Source organism: Gallinula chloropus (genome assembly GCF_964237585.1).
Source record: "Gallinula chloropus genome assembly, chromosome: 20".
NCBI classification, from domain to species: Eukaryota; Metazoa; Chordata; class Aves; order Gruiformes; family Rallidae; genus Gallinula; species Gallinula chloropus.
In genome coordinates, this window is record NC_140105.1 from 2,195,366 (window position 1) to 2,218,593 (window position 23,228).

The 23,228-nt window shown below is 56.4% G+C and overlaps 1 protein-coding gene across 2 annotated transcripts in view; it reads left to right on the top strand.

Moving 5' to 3' along the window:
- MGAT5B (alpha-1,6-mannosylglycoprotein 6-beta-N-acetylglucosaminyltransferase B) overlaps positions 1-23,228 on the top strand; it is a gene marked incomplete at both ends in the record, with an annotated part of 66,720 nt that overhangs the window by 15,290 nt on the left and 28,202 nt on the right. For both annotated transcript variants that reach the window (XM_084273650.1, XM_084273651.1), the window contains 5 exons: positions 8,799-8,943; positions 18,663-18,775; positions 20,214-20,287; positions 21,717-21,887; positions 22,582-22,746. In XM_084273650.1, coding sequence (XP_084129776.1) covers positions 8,799-8,943; positions 18,663-18,775; positions 20,214-20,287; positions 21,717-21,887; positions 22,582-22,746 — 668 coding nt within the window. The remainder of the gene's footprint in view (positions 1-8,798; positions 8,944-18,662; positions 18,776-20,213; positions 20,288-21,716; positions 21,888-22,581; positions 22,747-23,228) is intronic.

The following is a 23,228-nucleotide window of genomic DNA, read 5'->3' on the forward strand; positions in this document are numbered from 1 at the left end:
CCTTGGAGAGATGCCTCTCTTGTAAAGACCAAGAACCCAAGTGGTGTTGGAGGGGGGTCCCTGGCTCTGTGGAGCCATTCTGGGGCTGCCCCCAAGCCTTGGGACCAATGTGTGCTGCTCGTTGCCTGGTGCTGGGGTCCAGCTGTGCCCCTGGTGCTGGCAGCATCCAGCCCGGCGCAGGGTCCGGCGCTGCCTGGGGAGCCCCGGTGTCCTCTGGGCTTTGCTGCTGGCAGCTGCCCTTGTGCTGGAGCCCTTGTGTTTCAGGAGGCAGTTTGAAATCGATGTTAATCTTGTAGTCTGGAAGCCTCAGCTGCAGCGTGAGGTGTTTGGAGCGCTGGGGAACAGCTTAAAATGCAATTTAAAATAGTGCTGGCTGGCAGTTAGAGGAGCACCTAAAAATACCCTGCTGGTACCCACCAGCAACAGGAAAGGAGAGGAAAAGGGGATGAGGAGGAGGAGGAAGAAGATGGGGTTAAACATGTTAACTACAGAAAAGCTGCACTGCAGCTTGCAGTGGGTTGTGTGTACTTTCTCCTCTTCCCCACTTACTCTCTTTGCCCCAGTCCATCTCCTGGGACAGCTGGGGAGAGGAGGAGATGTCTGTGATCATTTTTGGGGAGTGATGGCTTATGGCAGGACTTGTGGGACTGTGCCCATGTCCCACAGGGAGGGGACACCCGGTCTCTGGGGGGTGTGTGTGTGTGGTGGGAGGGGAAGAAGTAATAAAAACTGGGGGGAACAGCCCTGTGCAATGAACTGCTCCTGTCTGTGAAGCTAAACCTCTGTCTGCATTGCCCAGCTTCCCACCTTTCCTTATTTACATGGGGATAGGACTGAGCATGTGTCTGAGGCTGGAGAAGCAGCAGGACCCCCTTCTGCAGGCTCAGTTTGGGGTCCTGCAGCTGCTGCCCCAAGGGAGGGAGCAAGACCCCAGAGCTGGTGGGGTTGGCATGGGGATGCTGAGTTGGCACCCCCCTCCCTGCTCTGTGCAGCAGCAGGACAAGGGGGCTGGTGGGACCTTGGGTGGGCTTGGCTCAGGACCTGCTGTGGCCCCTCTCCATGGAAGTGTGGTGTCACCCTCCCTGGGGAGGAACCTTCATCCTGCTGGGGCACAGGAGGGGGCAGGGGTAGGATGGCTCTTTGCTCCTGGAGCCCCTGGCAGCGCAGGAGAGCGGAGCCCAAGGGCTCTCTGGGAGCAGGGTGGCAGCGCGGTGCCTGGCCCTAGGGATGGCACGGTGCTCCAGGGGTGATTTTTGGGGTGGAACAGGGTTGCTTCCAACCTGCCAGTGCTGTTTTGGGCAGCATGCAGGCCATGGCACAGCCAGCTCTTGCCTTCAGCAGGGGAACTTCTGCAGCACGTTGGTCTCATCCCCCAGTGCCGCTGGCTCGCAGGGGGCTCTAGGAATGCTGGGGGGGGGGGGTCTCTCAAGCCCATGGCAGGGTTGCAATTGCTGCTATCACACAGCTAGCAGAGCCCTGGGATGGCTCCCACCTGGGTGGGCTGTGGGGCATCGCTGCCAGCCCCACAGTGCTGGAGCTGCTGTGTGGGGCACAGCAGGGCCTGATGCACTCCACTGGGCTGTGGATGGGGTGAGAGGGAGTGAAAACATCCCTGAGGCTGGGGATGAGGTGAGAGGGAGTGAAAACATCCCCGAGGCTGGGGATGAGGTGAGAGGGAGTGAAAACATCCCCGAGGCTGCACGTTTGCTGCTGATTGCACAGCAGTGGCTGAGGGGATGGATATATCCAGGGGGTAGATGACAGCAGGCAGGCAGGACATAATCTACTTTACCAGCCCGTGACTTAAGGCTGCTTAATTTGGCTGATTACCAGGGAACTGCTTCATTGCTGACCATTCCCAGCAGCTCAGCAGCAGATCGATGGTGCAACCGGAGCCCAAGAGGAGTGTCTGCTTCCCCAGCAGCCTCCAGGCTGCTGTGTGGACTCCAGGAGCAAACAGCAGCTGCTGGGGTGACAGGTCCCTGCATGGCTCCTTGTGCTGTTTGTGTTGGGGCACTGGCTCAGTGGGGCTGTACTGTCTCTGTTTGACTCAGAAGAATAAATGTGTGTGGATTTAATGGCAAATGGGTGGGTTTGCTGGAGGATACAACAGGCTGGGTGCCCGTGGTGATGGGTGGGTGGCCTCGAGGGGCGAAGCCACCTGGAGAGGGACCTCATCCATCCCTTGGAGCAGCTTCCCCCATAGGATGGGGCTAAAGGGATGAGGCAGGAGGTGGCCACAGCTGCCAGCCTGGGCTTTCTCATTGCCAGTTAGTGCTGGGTCTCTGGGCTCTGGTTGTAATGGATTATGTGTCAGGGTTAGCTGGAGCCCTTGGCTAGTTTGGTCTTTGGTCTTTTAATCTGCTTGAATCAAAATCAATAGTGAAAGTAAACAGAGGAGCCTGGGAGGAGGAGAAGAGCAAAAGGCTGGTGCTTTGCTCCCCAGGAACAGGGGAGGTATTGAGGTGGGTGTCCTCCCAGGAGGATGGGGTGCCCAGGACAGCCCCTGGTACTGGCCACCATCACTGGGCAGCGAGGTTTGTGTCCAGCTGCACCACAGTGGGCACCCCCAGTTCCTTCTCCAAGAAATCCTTCAAGACTCTGTTGTCCTTTTGAGGTGTTTAAGTAGCCTGGAGTTGTCCTTTAAAGGAGAAAAGCCAATCCCTGCATCCCCAGCCTGTGTCTCTGTCCTCATCTCAGACCCCTGAGCAGGATGGGGCTGTGTGACCCAGGGACAGGGAGCTGTCACCTGGGTCCTGGAGCCACACAGGGCAAGGAGCTTTGAATCAGTCCAGACAGCTAAAGGGAATTTGCTTTCAAAATGCAGGGTTTTTTTTCACCCAAAGTGTTTCAGCTCCTTTTAAAAACCCCATCCCCAGTGTCCCAGAGCCACGTGCAAACCCAGGTGACAGGGTGACATCCCACATGCTCCCTCCATGCCTGTGAAGTGCTGGGTAGAGGCATGGGGAGGATGTTCAGCATCCCAAAACACAACATTGAGCAAGGAAACTTCCCAGCTGCTCCTTCCCCAGCAGCACAACCTGGGTTTTGCCAGCATCACTCCACATCACCTCTGCTGGTCCCAGTGCCATGCTGGGCTGCCTGGCAGGGAGCTCCTGGTGCTGTGGCAGTGCTGGGGATGCTCTGTGAAGTGCTGCTTTCCCAGCAGCTCCTGTGCAGTTGCCCTGAGGCACCTGGCACTGACCTGGCCCTGAGCTTCAGGAGCCATCCTCACACACAGCAAAACTCATCTGTGCACCCATGCTGGCTCCTGCTCCTGGAGCCTTGGGTGGCAGGGGGTGGGACGCCTGCCCAGGGATGGATTCACTCCAAAAAGGTATTTTAGAGACAAGTGTATCATTAGTGGACTCCCCAGGGCTTCGACCCATCCAAATCTGAGCATATTGGCTGTTGCCTATTCCACTGGTCTCAGAGAGAAACTCTCTCCCCTTCCACTGGAGATCCCCCTTAGGGGATGCTTGCTTTTTCCCCCCCTCCCCTCCCCTGATTTCATCCAATTACTTAGCTGTATGCTCTTCTGAAGCACCATAAATAATTCTCCTCCCTCTGCTGTGTTTACCAGCATGTCTCACCAAATCCAGCAAGAGATGATTGATTGCAATCATTATTTCCTAGCGCTGCTCTGAGAACCTCTGTCAGGTTCAGTGATTGCCTTTAAAGAGTGGCTGCCACTCAGGAAGGCTGTCAAAAACCTGTCATACTTTAGCAAACTCCAATTAATCTGTTGAGCAGTTTTACTTGTGTTTTCTTTCCCATCATTGCTGATTATCAAGGGTAATTAGAATATTTCTTCTTTGTAATTAGCAGCTTGCTTGCTTTTTTTTTTTTTTCTTTATTTTTCCTGAAAAAAGTGGTTTGCAGGGTGTTTTGCTGGGTATTTGTGCTATTGAGTCAGGTTTGGGTTTATTCTGTCTGCCTGTGGTGCTGTTTGTGTCTCTAGAGGACTGGAGAGCTGTCAGGTGGAGAAGGACCTGGGGGTGTTGGGTGACTGCCGACTGACCAGGAGCCAGCAGTGTGCCCAGGTGGCCAGGAAAGCCCAGGGCATCCTGGCTTGTGTCAGACCCAGCTTGGCCAGTAGGGCTGGGGAGGGGATTGTGCCCCTGTACTTGGCACTGGTGAGGCTGCAGCTGGAGTGCTGGGTCCAGTTCTGGGCTCCTCAGCATCAGAAGGACATGGGGGTCCTGGAGTGAGTCCAGAGAAGGGCAACCAGGCTGGGGAAGGGGCTGGAGGGCAAATCCTCTGAGGAGCAGCTGGGCGAGCTGGGGGTGTTCAGCCTGGAGAAGAGGAGGCTGAGGGGAGACCTTCTCCCCACCTCCCCTGCCCTGCCAGGAGGGTGCAGAGAGGTGGGCGATGGTCTCTGCAGCCAGGGGCCAGGAGATGGGACAAGGGGCAATGGGCTCAAGCTGCCCCAGGGCAGGGTCAGCTCAGCTGGGAGGGCAAAGTTCTTCCCTGGCAGAGTTGTGGGGCTGTGGCACAGGCTGCCCAGGGAGGGGGCTGAGTCCCCACCCCGGGTGTGTTTAACAGAGGGGAGATGAGGTGCTCAGGGAGCTGGGTCAGCGCAGGATGGGACTGGTTGGACTGTGATCTTAAAGGTCTTTTCCAGCCTTGTGACTCTGACTCCATCTCTGGCTGCAGGCAGAGGCTGGGGGTACCAGCCAGGCTCAGCTCCATCCCCTGGGTCCCCATCACCAGCAGGTGCTGTCAGGCAGCCGAGCAGCCGTCGGGCGGGTGTCTGGGTCTCTGCTTCAGGTTAAGGAGTTAATCCTGCCTCTTGCAGCTTTAAAAAGAGCTGCTTCAGCACTTTTCCCTCCTTCCTTTTGGTTTTAATGAGGCACACTTTCCAGGAGATGTAATAATCATTGCCAAAGCCCTCAGATCGCTCTTGTTATCCTCCTTAAGCTTCTGGAACAACAACAACAACAACAACAAGAGACTAGGAACAGAAAGAGAGAGATGTTGATGAGGAAGGGCTTTGACTTCATCTCCTAGAGCCAGGAGAAGGCTGGGGGGGAGATGTGCCCCATGACAGCTCTGCTTCCTGGCTGGCTGCCTGAAAAGATAACCCAGTGAAGGCTGAGATTTATATTTTATTGCTATTTCTCTTTAGGATTTGGGGTAGGGGGTTTTCTTTATTGGAGAAGGAATATCTCTGTTTGCTGTTCACAGTGAAGCTTTGCTGAGGAAAAGTGTCCTGGAATTGCTTGAAACCCTGTGGGAAATCGGATGCTGGCAGGGACATGAGGAGAAATCTCAGTGAAGCCAGTGGGAGAGCTGAGGGGGGTGACTGGGCTGGCACTCAGGGCTTGGCTGCAGGGCTGGGGCTCCTGGCTCTGCTCACTGCTGGCTCTTCTGGGATCCAGAGGGAAGCAGTTTCATTGCCCAGGGGCAATATCCTTAGTGGTTTGGGAGCAGAGCTGTCGTGTGGGGTTGTGCTGCTGCAGGGAGGACTCAGAGCAGGCATCCTTGGCTGGATTGCATGGGGTGTGGGTGTAGCATCCTCAGCTGGATTGCATGGGGTGTGAGTGTAGCATCCTGGCTTGTGTCAGACCCACATGGGGAATTCCCCATCTCCTGCTGAAGCATGAGGGGTGATCCCTGGGGAGCTTGATGTGGGTGGTGGGGACACAGACCTGAGCACCCCTGGGTGCCTGGCACAGGCATCAGCGGCTGGAAATATGAGCCATGTGTAGCTCTGTGCCTCAGTTTCCCTTGTCCTCCTGCCCAGGGCAGGATTAGGCATCCTTAGTGGGGCTGAAGCTCCTGGGACCGGTGCAAAGCCCCTCAGCAAGGGCTTTTGCCCGGTCTCCCCTGTGGGAACGAGCTCTGTACGTGCATCTGGGTTTTAATCAAGGGCTGGAGCTGTTTCTCTGCCCAGGCTTTGCAAGAAGCCATTTACATTTCAAATGAGCTGCACCACTAAACAGGCCTTCATAATTAAACCACTGCAGCCTGGCCAGGGGCTGGGCTGACAGCCCAGCCCGGGGTGCCAAAGGCAGCAGGGCTCTCAAGCATCTCCACTGCCTTCCCAGACATCATCCTCGTGTCTTCCCAGGGTAACAGCAGGATCAGACCCCCCAAAACAAGCTGGGATCTGAACCCATGGGCCAGGGGTCCACTCCATCCATGGAAACATGGGGATGATGGTTGAAGTGCTTCTGGACAGCTGCTGAGGTTGTATCAGGTCCCTGTCCCGTCCTCCAGACTCAGCAGGCAGCAGAGGAGCCTGCAGGAAGGATGTGCAGACTTCAGCTCCCTCAAAAACCCAGTGCAGGGTCTCAGCTCTGAGCTGCTGGCAGCGCTGGGGTCTCAGAGCAGGAGCAACTTGTGAGCAGAAATCCCAGTTTGGGGCAGATGGTCGCGTTTGGGGTCAAAAACCGACCAGTTTGGGGTTGGTCCTAGATGCCACCTGGGGCAGGAGGACAGAGGGTGCTGTGAGCAGCCACGGTGGGGATGGTGCTGGGGTGGGCTCAGGCCTGGGACTGAACACCTGTAGGGAAAAAACTAATGTGAATTTTCCAACCTAAGCCCATCTTGGAGCTTTTCTGCTTTCCCCAACCATGTCTTTGCCCAGTTTGCTCAGACCTCTGTACCAGCCCAGCTCCAGGGTCCAGGTTTCCACTTTCCATCCTCCCTCAGCCCCTGTAGCATCTTTTAATTGGGAGTTCGTTTGCACTTCTGCCCTCTAACGAGACAAAGCTCTTCAGTCCCACCCAGGGGACTGGGAGACTGTCCTGGTGGGGTGGGCAAAGCTGACTCCTCTGTTCCCAGTCCCATCCAGGCAGCCCTGGGGCTGCACAGACCTCAGGCACCCATGGGTTCAGGCAGAAGTCCCCAACCTCTTGCCATGGGAGCGCAGGGAGTGTTTGGGGAAGAGCCTGGTTTCAGTTCCCATTGATGTTGGGGGGTTTCTGTGGGGTGTGGGTTGTTTCTTCTGGAGGAATCGCTCTCGCTCACAGTTTTTCTTCCGTGGTGTCAGATAGTGTCAGGAGAAATAATGGGTAGCTGATAATCTCAGCCAAGCATGGCAGACAGCCCCTGGGGAGGTGTGCCTGGCCCCCTGTCAGATCCTTGGAGGGGTTGAGGGTCGGTTTGTAACCCTGTGTTCAGGTGCCGGGCGGCTGACAGCGACAGGCAGTGCGGTGCTTCTGGGGTGCCTGGCAGGGGCACAGCCCCCTTCCAGCAGAGCTGGAGAACTGGTCCCCAGCAGCTGTGGCTCCAGCGCTGCAGCATCTGGAGCTGCAGTGAGGGGGTGATTTGCTGGGGGGGCGGGGAGGGAGCTGGGGCTGCATCTCTGCGGTGACACCGGTCCCCCACGCTGCTCTCATCTCAACACCAAAACCAGCTGCATCTCGTGGTCAGGCCTCTGTGCTGTTTGATGGGTGAGTTTTAAGTCAGGTCCTGCAGCAAGCTGCAGCCCGTGCCATGGGCATCCCTGGCACACGATGCTGTTGGGATGCCCCAGTGCATCCCACTGCCAGGGGCTGTGCTGGGGTGGGGGATGCACCAGCACAACCACCCTCTGGCTTTGCAAGACCCGGTTGTGGGTCTGTTTGGAGATGCAGAGCTGGAGGAGGGAAGGGAGAGAGTGGTGAGGGGCTGGAAGGGGCTGCCCAGAGAGGGGGTGGGTGCCCCATCCCTGGGGGGTGTTCAAGACCAGGTTGGATGGGGCCCTGGGCAACCTTGTGTAGCTCCAGGCTGGAGGTTGGTGTCCCTGCCTGTGGCAGGGGGTTGGAGCTCTGTGACCCTTGGGGTCCCTTCCAACCCAGACCAGGCTGGGATTCTACACACGAGATGTCTGTAAGTCCCCACCTGGGGTGTCCAGCAGCCGCTCACCTCCCCAGCTCTGCCTGCCCAGCTCCTGCTGCTCCCCAAATTAAATCTGTGCTGCCTCTCGAAAGGGCTGTGTGAGTGGAGCAGCAGAGATAAGCTAAACAGGAGAAGTTCGGGGGATTATGCACTGATTAAGTTATTACTAACGTGAAATGAGCTGCGCTGAGATGAAACAGGAGCTTTATTTTGTGTTCCCTGGCTCGGGGCTGCCTGTCACCAGGCAGGGAGCAGGGAGCAGGGAGCCGGCGTCTCCCCCGGCAGCAGCGGGTCGGTGCTGTGCCAACCCAGAGGAAGCAGAGTGTTCCATAGGGCTGGGAACTGGGGGCCTTCCCTGCTGGTGGGGGGGGTTTATTAAGATACGGTGCTTGAGCTGGAGCTGTTTCCAGTGCTGGGGCACCCACCTTGTAGCAGGTTTGGGTAGAGAAGCAATTCTTCTCTGTGATGGGGGAATCCAGTGGTGCTGAGAGGTATTGGGGGGGGGAACATCTATTTGCTCTGTGTTTCCCACTCTCATCCTCACAGGCTGCAAACCAGGATGCTGGGCTGGGTGGGTGTTGGAGAGAGCAAAGTACAAGTGTAAAATGAAAGGCTCTTTGGTTAGTGTTTGGAGACAGGCTGGGTTGGGTGGAGAAGTCAGGAGTTTCTACCTGGAGAGGCAGGCAAAGAGGCTGGATCCAGGGCTGGTACAACCACTTGGTTATCAGGAGCTGGATGTGGGCACAGGCAGGGATTTACCCATGGGGCTGTGAGGCTGTTGGCAGAGCCAGAGAGGGAACAACAAGCACAGCAGGGCACCGAGATGGTCCACACACCACCGAGCCCATCAGCAGGGCTGGGGAGCGCAGGACCATGGGCAGCTTTGGGGTGGAAGCCTTGGGGAGGGGGTGGGGGGGGGAGTTTTCCTGCTCTGACGTGGCAGTGCCCAGCCTGTGACCGTGTCTCTGCAGTGATGGGCACGCTGGAGTCCCGAGGGGTGCTGCGGCGAATGAGCGACATGCTGGAGCTGCTGATGAAGAGGATGGACATCCTGGCCAGGCTGGAGAACAGCACTGACTTCCACAAAGGGGATGAAGCACGATTCCCTCTGGACAGGTGAGTCGGCTGCGCCGATGCCCCGTGCAGACCCCGTGGAGGAGGTGCCAGGCTTGGGCTGGGAGTGTCACAGGAGCACAATAAACCCCCAGTTTGCTCTCTGGTCTTGGGCTGAGCTGCTGCATGGGGGTGGTGGAGCCCCATGTGTTCCCTGGTGGAGCCCCCACCGTCCCCATGCAGCAGCTCAGCCCAAGACCATAGAGGACACAGGGCTTGGGCAGATCTTTTCCAGCCTCATCACCTGTGTTCCTGGACCCCTTTTCTTTAGAGCTTTTGGGAATGACTGTGATTTTTTTGGGGGGGGGGGGTTCATGCAACACCTGTCACAGCTGCCAGTACTGCTGGGGTGGGAGAGTGTCTCTCTGCCACCGTGCCATGCAGGAGCTGGAGGTGGGACTCACTGGTGGCTGGGGCACAGCTCTGGGACAGACTTTGCAGTGCAGAAACTGAAGTGCTGGTGTAGGTTTTGCTCAGGTGACATCACAGATGAGGTGTGAGCGGTGGGTGACCTGCAACAAACTGGTCCTCCTTGTGCTGGGCCACCAGAGCTGCCATGGGAGCTGTGGTGTGTGCTGATGGCTCAGCCTCCTGCCCTGGCCGTGCTCCGCAGCCGTTTGGGGTTCTGGTGCCTCCCTGTTTCCAGCATCATTTCCATTCCTCTCCTGCACTTTCCTTACGAGTCTCTTTTGTGCCTCTAATGGAAAATAGAGTAAGTGAGCCTGTAATTAAAGGCTGGGCTGTGCTGCACGGTGTGCACACATGAATTAGAGCTGCACAGGCAGCCTCGCAGCGCGTGCTCTTGCCTTTTAAGTAACATAATTCCAACTGCTGAGGAATATCATTTACCTGGGTAGTGGCAGGTGCTGAGGGTTGTGTTGTTACCAGACTGGCTGGTACCCAAGCCTACCAGGAGGACAACAGTAACCCCAGAGAGGAATGGTCTGGGCTAATTCTGCCAGCAACTGGAAGGTGCTCGCTCACCTGTGCTGGTTTTCTTGGCCAGTCTTGTGGTAAAAGACCCAGTAATTCCAGGTGATGGGAATTCCTGTGCCCCAGCACCCGTAGATAAAAGCATCTCTGTGAACTGGCAGCTGTGGCTGCTGATGGGGATCTCGTGATTCAGACCTGCTGGTGGCTCCAGAGCCACCAGAGTGGGAGCTCATGGGGCAGCAGCACATCAGAGCAGCCTCAGGTCGTGTGCAGGTGCTGAGATGGGCTTGAGCCACTGAGGTTGCACACGCCTTGATTTTAGGAAGAGAAGATCAGGGACAAGTTGTTTATTGCATTTTCCTCCTTATAAATTACTCCTGAAGGGCATTCAAGTCCCTCCACTTGCTCCTGCATCCACGCTGAGATGTGTCATCTCCTTGTTCTCACCCAGCCTCCAGAGATCAGGTTCTGCTCGTGGAGCATCTCCAGATGAAGCAGCCCCCCTGGGGGGTCTCTTGTGGGTGGGTTTTTGCTGCAGCAAAGCACTCCCAGCATTTGCAACCGCTTGTGGAGTGGTTCCTGAGCGCTCCCCTCCTTCCCTGCAGCCCCCAGATTTGTCTGAGGTCTGTGGTGGTCAGAGGGGATGTGCTGGCTCTCAGGGGGGTTGAGCAGCTCCATCCCTGTTCCCTTGTCTGTAGTGTCCTTCCTTGGCTTGTCCCAGTCCCTGTCATTCTCCCTCTCCATCTGCTGCCCTGCTCTGAGCAGAGCCTGGCTCTGGGCTGATCCCACTGCGGATGGATGCTCTCCAGAGCCGTGTGGAACTTCCCAAGGGGAATTGAACAGCAGCTGGTGCAAAACCTGGGCTGAGACCCCACGGAGCTGGGGAGAGGTGTGCTGAGGTCCCCATCCCTCAGGTGGAACAGGCTGCAGACCCTGGGGGGGATGCCTGCCTGCTGAGGGGGATTGTGTACCACCAACCTCACTGGGACTGACCAGTGTCTCCTGGTCCCAGATCAGCTCCATGGCCATGCAGATACCCTGGTGCTGTTCCTTACGAGGGTGCTGGGACACCACCAAGGGCTTGTATCCACTTCCCCTCCCTTTCTCTCTGCCTTTGATCATCAGTGACCGACTTGAAGCTGTCAGTGAGAGATAATGCAATTAGAGGGTGCTAATTCCAAAGGGATTTCAGTCTTCAGAGCCTCTCTGGTTAGCAGGGCAGCCTCCTCCACCTCCTGCCCTGCTCAGCAAAGCCCTGAGCGTGGGCTTTGCATTTCCACCTGCACAGAAGTGGATTAATTCCTGTCTTTACAAAGCACTCTGCTGCTGAACACTGGATCTCCATGAGATCAGGAGGACTTGTGTTTGCCCAGCCCAAAGGAAGAGCTGAAGGCTTGGGGGGGCTTTAGGGAATAATCACTGTGATCACTGTGTCCCCTCAGCACCGCTCTGGCAGGGGTTGGGGTGGCTTTTCCCCTTGGAAAGTGCAAGGGGGGATTGAAATAAACAGGGTGTCATTAATGACCTGCCTTGGAAAGCCTCCCAGCTGCCAGGGCAGGCAGCTTTATGTGGCTGAGGTTACTCCAAGACCCTTCTTGCTCCATAGGTGCTGCCTGGATGCTCCATAGGTGCTGCCTGGATGCTCCATAGGTGCCTCTATATGTTGCCCACCAGCCTCTTGCTTTAGGTTAGAATTCTTGGAACACCCAGGTGTCTGACATCCTCCTCAGAAGAGCTGCCAAGGAGCTTTGTGGGGTGTCCCACTGGTGTGAAGTGACACGAGCTGCACCCATGAACCAGGCTGCTGTGCATCCCTTCTCCAGCCCTCCTCGGGCTCCCCCCTGCCCGAGCTGGGCAGGTAAAGGATGGGCTCCCTAAGGAGGGTGAGCAGCCTGCCAGTCAGCTGCAGGGAGATCAATAGGGCTGTTAATTGAATGCAACCATCGTAAATCATCAGAGGGGAAGGAAATTAGAAGTGCTTACGGAGCCTCCTGGAGAGCTGTTTGCTGGGCAAGGGAAATATTAGTTTGCAGTGGAGTCTCCTGCTGGAAAATGCTTGGGAAGGGGAGAGGGGGTCTGGAGCAGCTGACCCAAGCTGGCACCAGAGCCCAGCAGCCCTGGGGCTTGGAGAAGCTCTTCTCCTGGGGGTGGGCCACCCCCAGCCTGCTCTGTGTCCCCAGGGAGGTGGCAGCAGGGAAGACTGGAGCCTGTAGTGCCAGCATCCCTGGTCATCCCACTCCCACACGCAGTGGTGAGCCTGCAAAGGGTGTTATTTGCTAACGACTGATTAATCTTCAAGCTTAATTACTGCCAAGGCTCAGTTAATTTCCACACACTTTAAGTTTTTGTTCTTGTAATCATTACATGGCTCCATATTCCCCCAGTAATTAAAAGTCTCACAATATGACACTAAATGGGTGATGTTCCTGCATCCTGCCAGCCTGGCTCTATTAATTCCTGAGCTGCTGCTGCTGCTACGCTGGCTTAAGAGAAACCACTGCCAGATGCTGCAGTCACTGCCCCCCAGGTGAGCCCAGAACTGTCCCCCACCCCTCTGCCCACCCCCTCTGCCTGCTGTGGGGCACAGTGAGGGCATCAGCAAGGTGAGGGTGCTGCTGTCCAGAGCAGGCAGAGCCCCAGAGCAGCCCATGAGGGAAGGTAAGACCTGTCCTGAGATCCAGCCCAGCTTTGCTGAGCTGAGCTTGGCCACAGGAGCAGCAGCATCTCTCTGATGCTACCGTGGGTGGGCTTGGGAGGGGTACGGCTGTCAGGGGAGCCTGGCAGCCAGCACCATGGGACCCTTCCTACTGGGTGTTCTCATTCCTCATGGGTCCTGCAAGCTGTTTCATCCCAGCAGAGGCAGTGAGTTGTTCCTTGACAGCTCCTGAGGATGTCTCCAGCCCAGTCCTGGATGCTTTCAGTGTTAGAGGGGATGGGCACAGCACAGACTGTCCCTGAGAACCCCTTTAGGTCAGGGGAGGAGATGCATGGGGACATTCATACCTGGCAGCTGAGATAAATTGCTTTTCCCTCTAAGGCAGAGCAGAGAGGTGGCTCTATACCAGGGGGCTCTATACCACTAGCAGGACAGCCAGGGGAGCCGGATCCATCCCTGTGCCCTGAGGAGCTCTGGGCTGGATGGGAGAGACCTGCAGCAGGGGTATAGGTGCCCATGTGTCCCTGGGGCACTCACACCCTCCCCTTCTGCTCCCAGGCTTGTAACATCTCCAGCACTTCCAGCTGTTTGTGGCACCAAACTCTGGGACAGGCTTTACTCTGTGTGTCCTTTGTGCCGTTCCCTCCCCTCCTGATATGCCAGGGGGGGCACTTTACGGTGGGGGCTTTGCAAATGAGGCTTCTTGATGTGTTGGAAGCAAAGTGCTGTTGCTGGTGTTTCTGTTTGTGTTGTCTGGGGACACCCCTCTTGGCCCCCCTGCCCCCCAGGGCTTCGGGGCTGGTGGTGGGGCTGGGTGATGGGGAGAAGTGGGGCAGCAGCGTGCCTCTGCTCAGGCTCTGTGTCTGGTTTACCCTACAAGGACAACCAGATCCCCTTAACCCTCCATCCTCCTGGATTTGGAGCAGCTGGCATCAAGCAATCCCCTCTGGAGGGATGGGAGGCTTCCCAGCTGGGGGAGTGGGTGTGAGGGCGGGGGGTGTCTGGGGAGGGTGTAGTGCTGGTGGTGGGAACACAGGCTGCCAAAATACTCCTTCCAAAACGAAGGGTGCCAGGGAAACGTGCAGCTGGCAGAGGAAAGGAGAGGCTGAGGGCTGTGGGAAGCACAGGCTCGGGACAGCATCTCCCAGGACATCCCTTGGCCTGGGGATCGTGGTCAAAACCGAGTGGGTTTGGTCTAATGTTTGGGCTGGTCCTTAGCTGAGGCTGGTGAAGTCTCTGGGGCTCAGCAGAGGCAGCTCCTCACCCCCTGTGTTGGGATGCTCAGGCACAGAGGTACCTCCAACTATCACAGCATCCCAGGCTGGGGGTCTGAGCGGTGCAGAGCAGGGGACCCTCCCCACACTCCCCATCACACACCCCACACGCTGCCCTCCCTGCCACAGGGACCTCCAGCCCCACCCAAGCCAGGGCTGTTTGTCCAAGCTGAGGGAAATAGCTCCAGCACTGGAGCTTTGGGGATTAAACTGGGATGAGAAGTCAAATCAACACAAAACCCACAGGAGAAGCACTTGAGCGGGGTGCCTGCCCACCCCCCACCCCTTACACCCCCCATTGCTGTCAGGGGACCACGACCCAAAGTTCAGGGAGAGCATCAGCCACCCGTTGAGTCTCTTGTGTCCGTGTTCCTGTCCTGTGGGCAGCCCCTGCTCCTGGCCTTTTGGGCACAAGCCAAGGATGCAGAGATGCTCACAAGGGTGTGGATCCCCAAAACCCATTTTGCCCCCAGCACTGATGAGGTTTGCTTGGATTCTCTTGCCCCAGAGGAGCAAAGCTCTTACTGGCTCTGTCTTCTCAGAGATTTAAATCACCTTTTTCAGTTACCCAGCACTTGGATGAAGTCCCCCTGGGGACACTTTGGCTTCCCTTTGGGGGGTTGGACCTGATGGTCTCTCAAGGTCCTTTCCAACCCCTGTGATTCTGTGATTTATTCTTCCTTGGCTTGTCTCTCACTTGCTGTTGGGCAGCTCTGGGCTTGTCCCACCAGGATGGATGGATGGGGAGAGAAGCCTGAGCCCATGGGGTGACCTGCTGGAGATGCTCCAGGGGTTTGTTCCTCTCACCTATTGTAATGGGTGGCAGAGACTGGCAGGACAAGGGGGCTGGAGTGAAGCTGGAGGAGGGAAGGGTGAGATGAGAGCACGTGATGCTCTTGGGATGCCCCAGTGCATCCCACTGCCAGGGGCTGTGCTGGGGTGGGAGATGCACCAGCACAACCACCCTCTGGCTTTGCAAGACCCAGTTGTGCATCTGTTTGGAGATGCAGAGCTGGAGGAGGGAAGGGTTATATTAGATATTAGGGGGAAGTTCTTTGCAGAGAGAGTGGTGAGGGGCTGGAACAGGCTGCCCAGAGAGGGGGTGGGTGCCCCATCCCTGGGGGTGTTCAAGGCCAGGTTGGATGGGGCCCTGGGCAACCTTGTGTAGCTCCAGGCCTGGAGGTTGGTGTCCCTGCCTGTGGCAGGGGGTTGGAGCTCTGTGATCCTTGGGGTCCCTCCCAACCCAGACCAGGCTGGGATTCTATGATTGGGGAGGGAGTAATAAAATAAACTAGATCTTTAAGGATGCAAATGGCAGAGCAGACATTGTAACGAGCAAGTAGCAATCCTTTGGTAAAGTGCTCAGTGCAAATGTTGCATTTGTTGATGTATTATCTCCAAAACAGCTGCTTTTCTCCATCTGTATCAGCCTTGCCCAAAGTTGCTGCTTTCACCACTTAATAGCAAGAAATATCGGATGAGCAAGCAAATATGTTTAGGGCTTGTGTTATGGAGACAAGGCACAAATAGAAAGAGATTCATCTTTTCATAATGCCACTCTTATAAAAGGCAATAAAAATACAGTGCCTTGTAAAGGGGATAAACAGGCTGAGCCTGAGCTGCAGGCTGGGGGGACAAGAGACAAAGTGAAGGGAACCAAATGAATGCATGAAAAAAGTAAAGGGAAAACTCAACCTCTGGCTGTATTACATGGCAAATGATCTGCCAGTGGGGAAAGATACATCTTAATAGCGGTTTTTGAAAGGAGATGAAGACTGTGTACAGTGTGTTGTAAGGCAGGGCGTGCTCTGAATCCTAATCAAGGTGGGGAAATATCAATCTAAAAATAATAAAGATGAAATCAATGTTGATGGTTGGAAGTAAAAGTCCTGTGTTTGCTGCAGTAAACGCTTTGAAGGTCCCAGGGAAAAATTTGTTCAAGAAAACCCACAGTAATTTACTCTGGTTCCAAGAGCTGGCACAGCCCCAGCCCCTTTTGGTGGCATTTATATTGTCACCAGAGAAAAATTGAAAAAGCAACAAGGAAAAGGAAAAATACCCCCCAAAAAGCCTGTGGCTGCTCCCTGTGCAGCAGCAGTGCTGGGAACCAGTCGGTCTCTCCACTGGGCTGGGGGAGGCTGTGTGCATCCCACCTTGGATGGAGGCAGGCAGCGGGATATTCCCCTTCAGCACCATCACTGAGCAGAATCAGCCACTTCCTTTGTCCTTCCCAGTGTTCCCAGTAACTAAGAACAAGGTATTAAATTCCAACAAGCTACAGAAAACCTCTCTGTGTTTGAGGTTTTGCTTTAAGTGGCTTTTTTCCCCCTGCCCAGGTGACAGATCACTATAATTACAGGTGATGTGAGCATGCTTAACCTCCTCTTCAGCTCTTTAATGTGTTAAGTGAAACTGGCTGCCCCAGTGCTGCCCTTGGTGCCCAGCAGATAAACACACTGAGGCAGCTGACTCTGTGCTGCCTGTGGAAGTGCTACCACTGAGGCCCATCAGGGCTCCTGATGTGGGAGCACACACAGCTCTTCACCCTGAGCATGAAATTCATCTCTCAAAGTGACGAGGAATTGGAGAGAACGAGTGTGACAAGGAGGGGGGATGAGCAGCTACGTGGTGGGAGACCTGAGCCTGGTTCCTTGTTTTGCAGGGATGTTTTCTACCGTTTTCCCATGTTTGTCATAGATGCCAAAAGCCATGGTGGGTGTTTGTCATGTCGCTTTGCAGTAACCCTCTGTGTTCTGGGGAAAGCCTCATGGAGAGAGCCCAGCAGAGGGCTGTGAAGATGCTGAAGGGCCTGGAGCATCTCCCCTGGGAGGAAAGGCTGAGTGAGCTGGGGCTGTTCAGCCTGGAGAAAGGAGACTGAGAGGGGATCTGATCAATGGGTATCAATAGCTGAAGGGTGTGACACAGGGGCCATGGGCAGCCTCTGCTCAGTGTCTGTGGGGACAGGACAAGGGGCGATGGGCTCAAGCTGGAGCACAGGGAGTTCCACACCAATCTGGGGAAGAACTTCTTCCCAGTGAGGGTGAGGGAGCCCTGGGACAGGCTGCCCAGGGCTGGGGAGTCTCCTTCTCTGGAGAGATTCCAGCCCTGTCTGGACACCGCCCTGTGTGCCCTGTCTCAGGGACCCTGCTCTGGCAGGGGGTTGGACCCCATGGGCTCTGGAGGGCCCTTCCCACCCCTGTGATTCTGTGAGTCTGTGATCTCCACCACACTAAGGTCCCTCTGCTGTTGTCAGAGCAGGACATTGGGTTCTCTGGCTCTAATTTCACAGCATCCTCGTGACGTTTGATCCCAGTCAGTGCTTACTGGGAGCCTTTGCATCACCCACCTGGTTTGAGGCTGTCTGCTGGTGGAAAAGGGATTGCAGCAATGGGGGGGGGGGTGTGAGCTTTCAGGGCTGGCTGAGCTGTGCAGCTCTCAGACCAGGAGCATTCCATCTCCTCAGAGCCACGCTGGCAAGCAGAGCTTCCTCACAGCTCAGTCCTGTGCCCGTGTTTTACCCGGGGCCTGACCAGCCACCTCCCTGCTGCAGCGGTCACGGTCGCCGGCCAAGATACCCGGGGATCCTTCTCTGCAAAGGCTGGAAGTTCCTTGGGGACAACGCTGTCCTCTGCCTTTAATTCCTATTTCCTCCAAGCCCCAGCTGTGTGGCTCCCCGTGGAGGTGCACAGACCTGATATCCACGGCCATAAACCACGCCAGGAGGAGCAACGTGGGCTGCTGGCTGCCAGCAAATGGACTTTAAATCAACAGCCGAGGCAGCAGCGGTTCATAAAGCCAGGAGGTTTTTAGCCTTGAGGACAGAGGCACTTTAAATCCCAGCCTTTGGGTTCACTGATCTGCTGGAGAACAAACATAAAACTCCAGCAGGAAGGACCTGACATCAGCACAGCCTTTTTTTTCTTGGTGCCAGGCAGCCCTTCTGGGTTTGCTTGGCTGCTGGTGACATTTCCCTCTGTTCCAATGAACTCGGTGAGTAGCAGGAGGGAAAACTTAATGCTGCAGAAGGGGAAATGATTTGCTGTGGTGACTGTGAGCTGTGGTGGCTGTTGGCAGTGGGAATGGCAGGCGAGAGGCGCTGGAGGTGGAGAGCTTGCTCCTTGTCCAGCCTGGCAGGGCCCTGCTGCTGATGGAGTGAGTTCTCTCGCCCTGTTGTATATTACACAGGGTTTAATTGACACCCAGGCTCCTCACAGGGCTCTGGCTACACAGTGTGTTACATAGATGAGTGTAATGGTGCTGTTTACCCAGGCTGGGATTGAGTGGGAGGTTTGATTCAATAGATGGTGTGTGCAGCAATTCAGACCTGTGGAATCTGATCTCAGGGCTTGGTGGGATGCTCAGAGGGCTGGAGCAGCTCCCCTATGGAGAGAGGCTGAGGGAGCTGGGCTGGGTCAGCCTGGAGAAGAGAAGGCTGTGGGGGCACCTCATTGCAGCCTTCCAGTCCCTGAAGGGAGCAGAGGAACAGGAGGGGAATCAGCTTGTTGAAGGGCAGAGACTGGAAGGACAAGGGGGATGGAGTGAAGCTGAAGGAGGGAAGGGGAGAGGAGAGATTAGGGGGAAGTTCTTTCCAGGGAGAGTGGTGAGGGGCTGGAACAGACTGCCCAGAGAGGGGGTGGGTGCCCCATCCCTGGGGGTGTTCAAGGCCAGGTTGGATGGGGCCCTGGGCAACCTTGTGTAGCTCCAGGCCTGGAGGTTGGTGTCCCTGCCTGTGGCAGGGGGTTGGAGCTCTGTGACCCTTGGGGTCCCTTCCAACCCAGACCAGGCTGGGATTCTGTGCTGCTTCTATGAAAACACCCAGGTGTTCAGGTTCTACTTGTTTTGGGGTTGTTTTTACCCAGGTTCCAGCCAGCAGCTGGGTTGATGGAGAGGATCCAAGCTATAGCTCAAAACGTCTCAGACATCGCAATAAAAGTGGATCAGATCCTGAGGAACAGCCTCCTGACTGGGAAAGGTGAGTGTCCCCAGGGTCCCCACGCTCCAGCCCTCCTACATGTCACACGCTCGCTGTGGGGAGGTCCAGCCAAGCCATCACAATGAGTTGCAGGGGGGGAGATGCTGATCTGAGGTTACCCAGCTCATCCCTGTCTGCAGCCCTGAGTTGGGCACCCAGAGCTCTTTGGCAGAACTCTGGGGGCTGTTGGGTGTCCAGCTCTGTGTGGGTGCAGACAGGCTGCTCCTCTTTGAGGTGGAGGAGGTCCTGAGCTTTCTTGGAGGTTCTTAGGGCTCTTGCCTCACTGTTACAGCCAGGATGTCTGGGAAAGGAAGGCTGCATAGGGAACCATGCTCTGTGACCTCTGACAGCAGTAATCTTCTCCTGAAAGCCTTGCCCTGCTTGGCCCAGGAGGCCTTGAGAGCTGGGGACATCAATCCCTGGGAGTGTTTAATAAAAGGGGAGATGAGGTGCTCAGGGAGATGGTTTAGCTTAGGATGGGAATGGTTGGGCTTGATGATCTCAAAGGTCTTTTCCAACCCTGTGACTCTGTGGTCTGCAGAGGAGCAAGACCTGGGACACTCGTGCCTGCAAGGGGGGAGTGGTGACAGATCTGAATTGCTGTGGGAAATGGATGGCAGAGGATGGAATGCAGGGTTCAAGATGAGGAGCAGAGCCAGCACCAACACCTGGGTAGAAAAATGTGTCAGTTTGGATCCAAAGCCCAGGGGCTGGGATCTGCTGCCAGGAGAGATGTTCCCATCCCACTCTGGCAGCGCTGGGAGGGCAGCTGGGCTCTCCAGATGTTCCTCCTCAGGGCTGCATGGTTCCTGGGGTTTGGACTGGCATCATCAAGAAAAACACACATCCCCTGCCTCTTCCACCTCATGCTTTCTCACTTCCTGCCAGAGGAGGGGTTGTAGGAGGGGTGGAGTCTGTTATCAATCCAGCAGCAGAGGAAGGAAAAATCCCCTGACCCTTTCAGCCACTTTTGTGCCTTATTCCAGGGCTGATCCTGGGTGCTGAGTCTTCTTGCAGCAGCTCAGGAGGACAATTCTTGTTGCACATTGATGGTTAAAGGGTGAAGTGCTTCCTCAGGCACTGCAGCCTGCTTACAGGTGATTAATGGGACCATGGAGAGCTTGGACCTGGGGTTGGGACAGGCTGAGAGCAGCAGGGAGATGCTATAGAGAGACCTGCTGAGATTTAGGACAGAGGAATGTGCTCTTGGTGTTGTGGTAGGGCTGGGGGCTTTCCTCTGTTTCACCCCTGGCACGATGGAAGATGCTTCATGTCTTGGTGTCCTGCTCCATCGAGTGGGATCGGGCTGTCTGCTGCCCAGCCATGGAGCCAATGGTCGTGCTTGGGGGCTGGCAGCCCCATCCCACCCCTCCCAGTGTTTCTGTCTGCTCTGCTGGCCTGTCCCAGCTCTCCCCATGCCCAGATTGTCTCTTTGCAGTGGTGGAAGGCAGGAGGGACCAGTGTGAGGTGCCCAGGGACCCCAAGTACCCGGACTGCGCTGGCAAAGTGGAGGTGAGTTGGGGTTCCCTGTCTGGGAGGGGGTCTTGGCCTGGGCTGGAAGCTGCTGGGAAGGGCACAAAGCCATGACCTGGGGGGTGAAACTGGGGTGGGCAGTGAGGAGGGGGATGCTGTCCAGAATAAACCTGTCTGCTGTGGGATGGGAGAGGTGCTGCCTGTTGCAGAGAGGGGAGCAGAGCCACAGCTGTGGAGAGCAAAGCCAGGCTGTGCAGCCAGGAGAAGGCAGGAGGGAGGTGTCCCACCTCCTCACTGGGAGCCTCTGCTGAGTGAGTGGAACTGGTTTCCCCCAGCACCAAGCACATACCTGTGGGTTTAGTGGTGTGAAGCACCAAAGCCCCTGCACACAGGCAGTAGTGGGCTGAGCTCTGAGACCACCTCTGCCTGCAGCCCCCCAGCCTGTTGCTCCTGTGTTTAGCACAGCAGTGAAGGCACAGTCACATCATCCTTCAGTACCTGGAGCTCTGGCTGGTGTATGGGGGACGTTCTCAGCATCACACAGAAGAGCATCTCATTAGGGTGGCCAGGACCTCCATCTCCAGTAGGATGTCCTGCCTGACCCAGCCTGCTCTTTACCCCTGAATGCAGCCTGGCATTTGGCCCAGTGTGTGATTGCCTTGTCAGGCAGCATATTTACATGAACTAATTAAAAGCATCTCCCTCTTCCCTCCCCTCCCCAGCCTCCTGCTTCCAGCTCAGGCTTCCACAGGGCCGAGTCTCCCTGTAAAGATATCAAAGGTATATTAAACTGATACTGAGGGGCTGTATTTTCCTCTTCCCCCGATGCCAGGCATCCTTTCCTTCCACAATTGGAGTAAATTGGGAATGTAATGTAATTGTGGGAGGCTGTAATTCCATCTCCTGCCCTGGTGATCGCTGGGTTTTACATACCAGGCAAAGCAACCTGTCTCCCAACTAGATTTGTTCCTGTAGTTGAATTAGGAAGAGGCTGGCAGGAGCCCTTGTGAGGGATGATAAATCGCTGCCTTGCTTGCTGGTTATTCTCCTTCATGTGAAATCATCCTCAGGGACCGCTGGTGGATCCGTCTCCTCACCCTGCAGCGCCCAGGGCGATGAGATCAGCAGCTCAGCTCATTCCCCAGCCAAGCTAAGGAGAAGAAAAAGCCCTGTGGTGTGCCTTATTCTAGGGATTAATGGCTGTGCCCCCAGGGAAGGCTTGTGTTGGTGCTGGAACCAGTGCTACAAACCCAGGGAGCTCCCAGCAAACCCTCCTGGCTCTTCCTGCAGGCACTGGGAGGGCGGGCACTGATGCTGGCTGGGTGCTGGTTTGCAGCCCTCTCCCCACCTCTGCCCTTCGTTTCTGGCTCCCAGCTGGAGAAAGGTGGTGGGGACTGGAGGCTGGGGCAGCTCCCAGGGCTGCTGCGTCCCCTCCTGGCCGGAGGGTGAGCGCTCTGTTTCTCTGCAGTGGATGAGGGCCAGGTGGACCTCGGACCCCTGCTATGCGTTTTTTGGGGTGGATGGCACCGAGTGCTCGTTCCTCATCTACCTCAGTGAAGTGGAGTGGTTCTGCCCCCCCCTGCCCTGGCGAAACCGGACGGTGGCTCTGCCTTCCCCCCCGCCGCTGCCCCGGGTGCAGGTAAGGTGGGGGCAGCCTGTGGGTGCCCCAGGGGTTGGGGGGAGATGGTGACCTCAAGGCTGCTGGAAATAGATGTTCCCAGAGCCAGTGGTGCCTGCAGAGCAGTTTGGGCTGGGAGGGGCCTTTAAACCCATCCAACCCAGCCACGAGTGTCTCCAGGGCTGGGGCTTCTACCACCTCTCTGGGCAGCCCGTTCCACTGTCTCACCACCCTCATCGTAAAAAATTCTCCTCATATCCATTCTGAATCTCCCCTTTTTCAGCCTAAAGGCATCACCCCTTGTCCTGTGGCTACAGACCCTGCTAAAAACCATCCCCATCTTTCTTAGAGCCCCTTTAAGCACCCAAAGGCCAGAGAAGGTCTGTCTGGAGCCTTCTGCTCTCCGGGCTGCACAACCCCGTCCCTCTCAGCCCTTCCTCACAGGAGAGGAGCTCCAGCCCTTGGCTCATTTCCATGGCTCTCCTCTGGATTTGCTCCACCAGGTCCCTGTCTGTCTTGTACTGAGGAATCTGGGATGGCACTGGGATGGGTTGCCTTGAGAGAAGGAGCTCTGGTGTCAGGGGAAGCTGTCCATCAGGGAGGGCTGGCCAGAACCTGTGGTGGGCGATTTTACACCAGCCCCTGTGGCAGCCCAGGGGCTCCTCTTGTGGCTGCTTTCCCTACACTCAAAACGCAGAGCGTTCTCCTTCCCTAGGCAGCTTTCCAGAGTGACCTGGCTCGTCTCCTGGAGCTGATTGGCACAGGCAAGGAGTCCCTCAGCTTCATGAAGAAGAGGATCCGGCACCTGGCCCAGCAGTGGCTGCGGGCGGCTCGGCGCCTGGAGCAGAAGCTGAAGGACCAGCAAAGGGACCAGAAACACGTAGGAGCCAATCGCAGGGAGGGGTCGTGGTGGGGAGATGGGGCACCTGAGCCCTTGGGAAGGCAGCTGGGATGGGAGAGAGCTGGGAGGAAAATCCGTTTATGGAAGCATGTGTGCCTGGAGGGCTGGTCTAGGGGTGTGGGCACACACGTGCACTTGAGGTGTCACAGGACTGGGTGACTTTTGGAGATGGGTCCTGGTGGGTGGGAGGGAGCATCTGGGGGGCAGACAGCTGCTGGCAGTGCAGGGGGACTGGCACCACCCCTCTGTGGAGATGCTGCACTGCTGGCCCTCCTGTTTGGTCGCTGTGTGCTGGGAGATCAGTCTCTGGCCCGTGGGACAGACCCTGGGGCACATCAGGAACATGAACCCGATCAGAACACCAGTCCCTGCCTATTGGGTCTCTGCTAATTGGAAATAGATCACTTGTCGTTACCCTTGACTGGTTTCCCTGGGTCATTACAGTGTGCTGAAGGAACTGG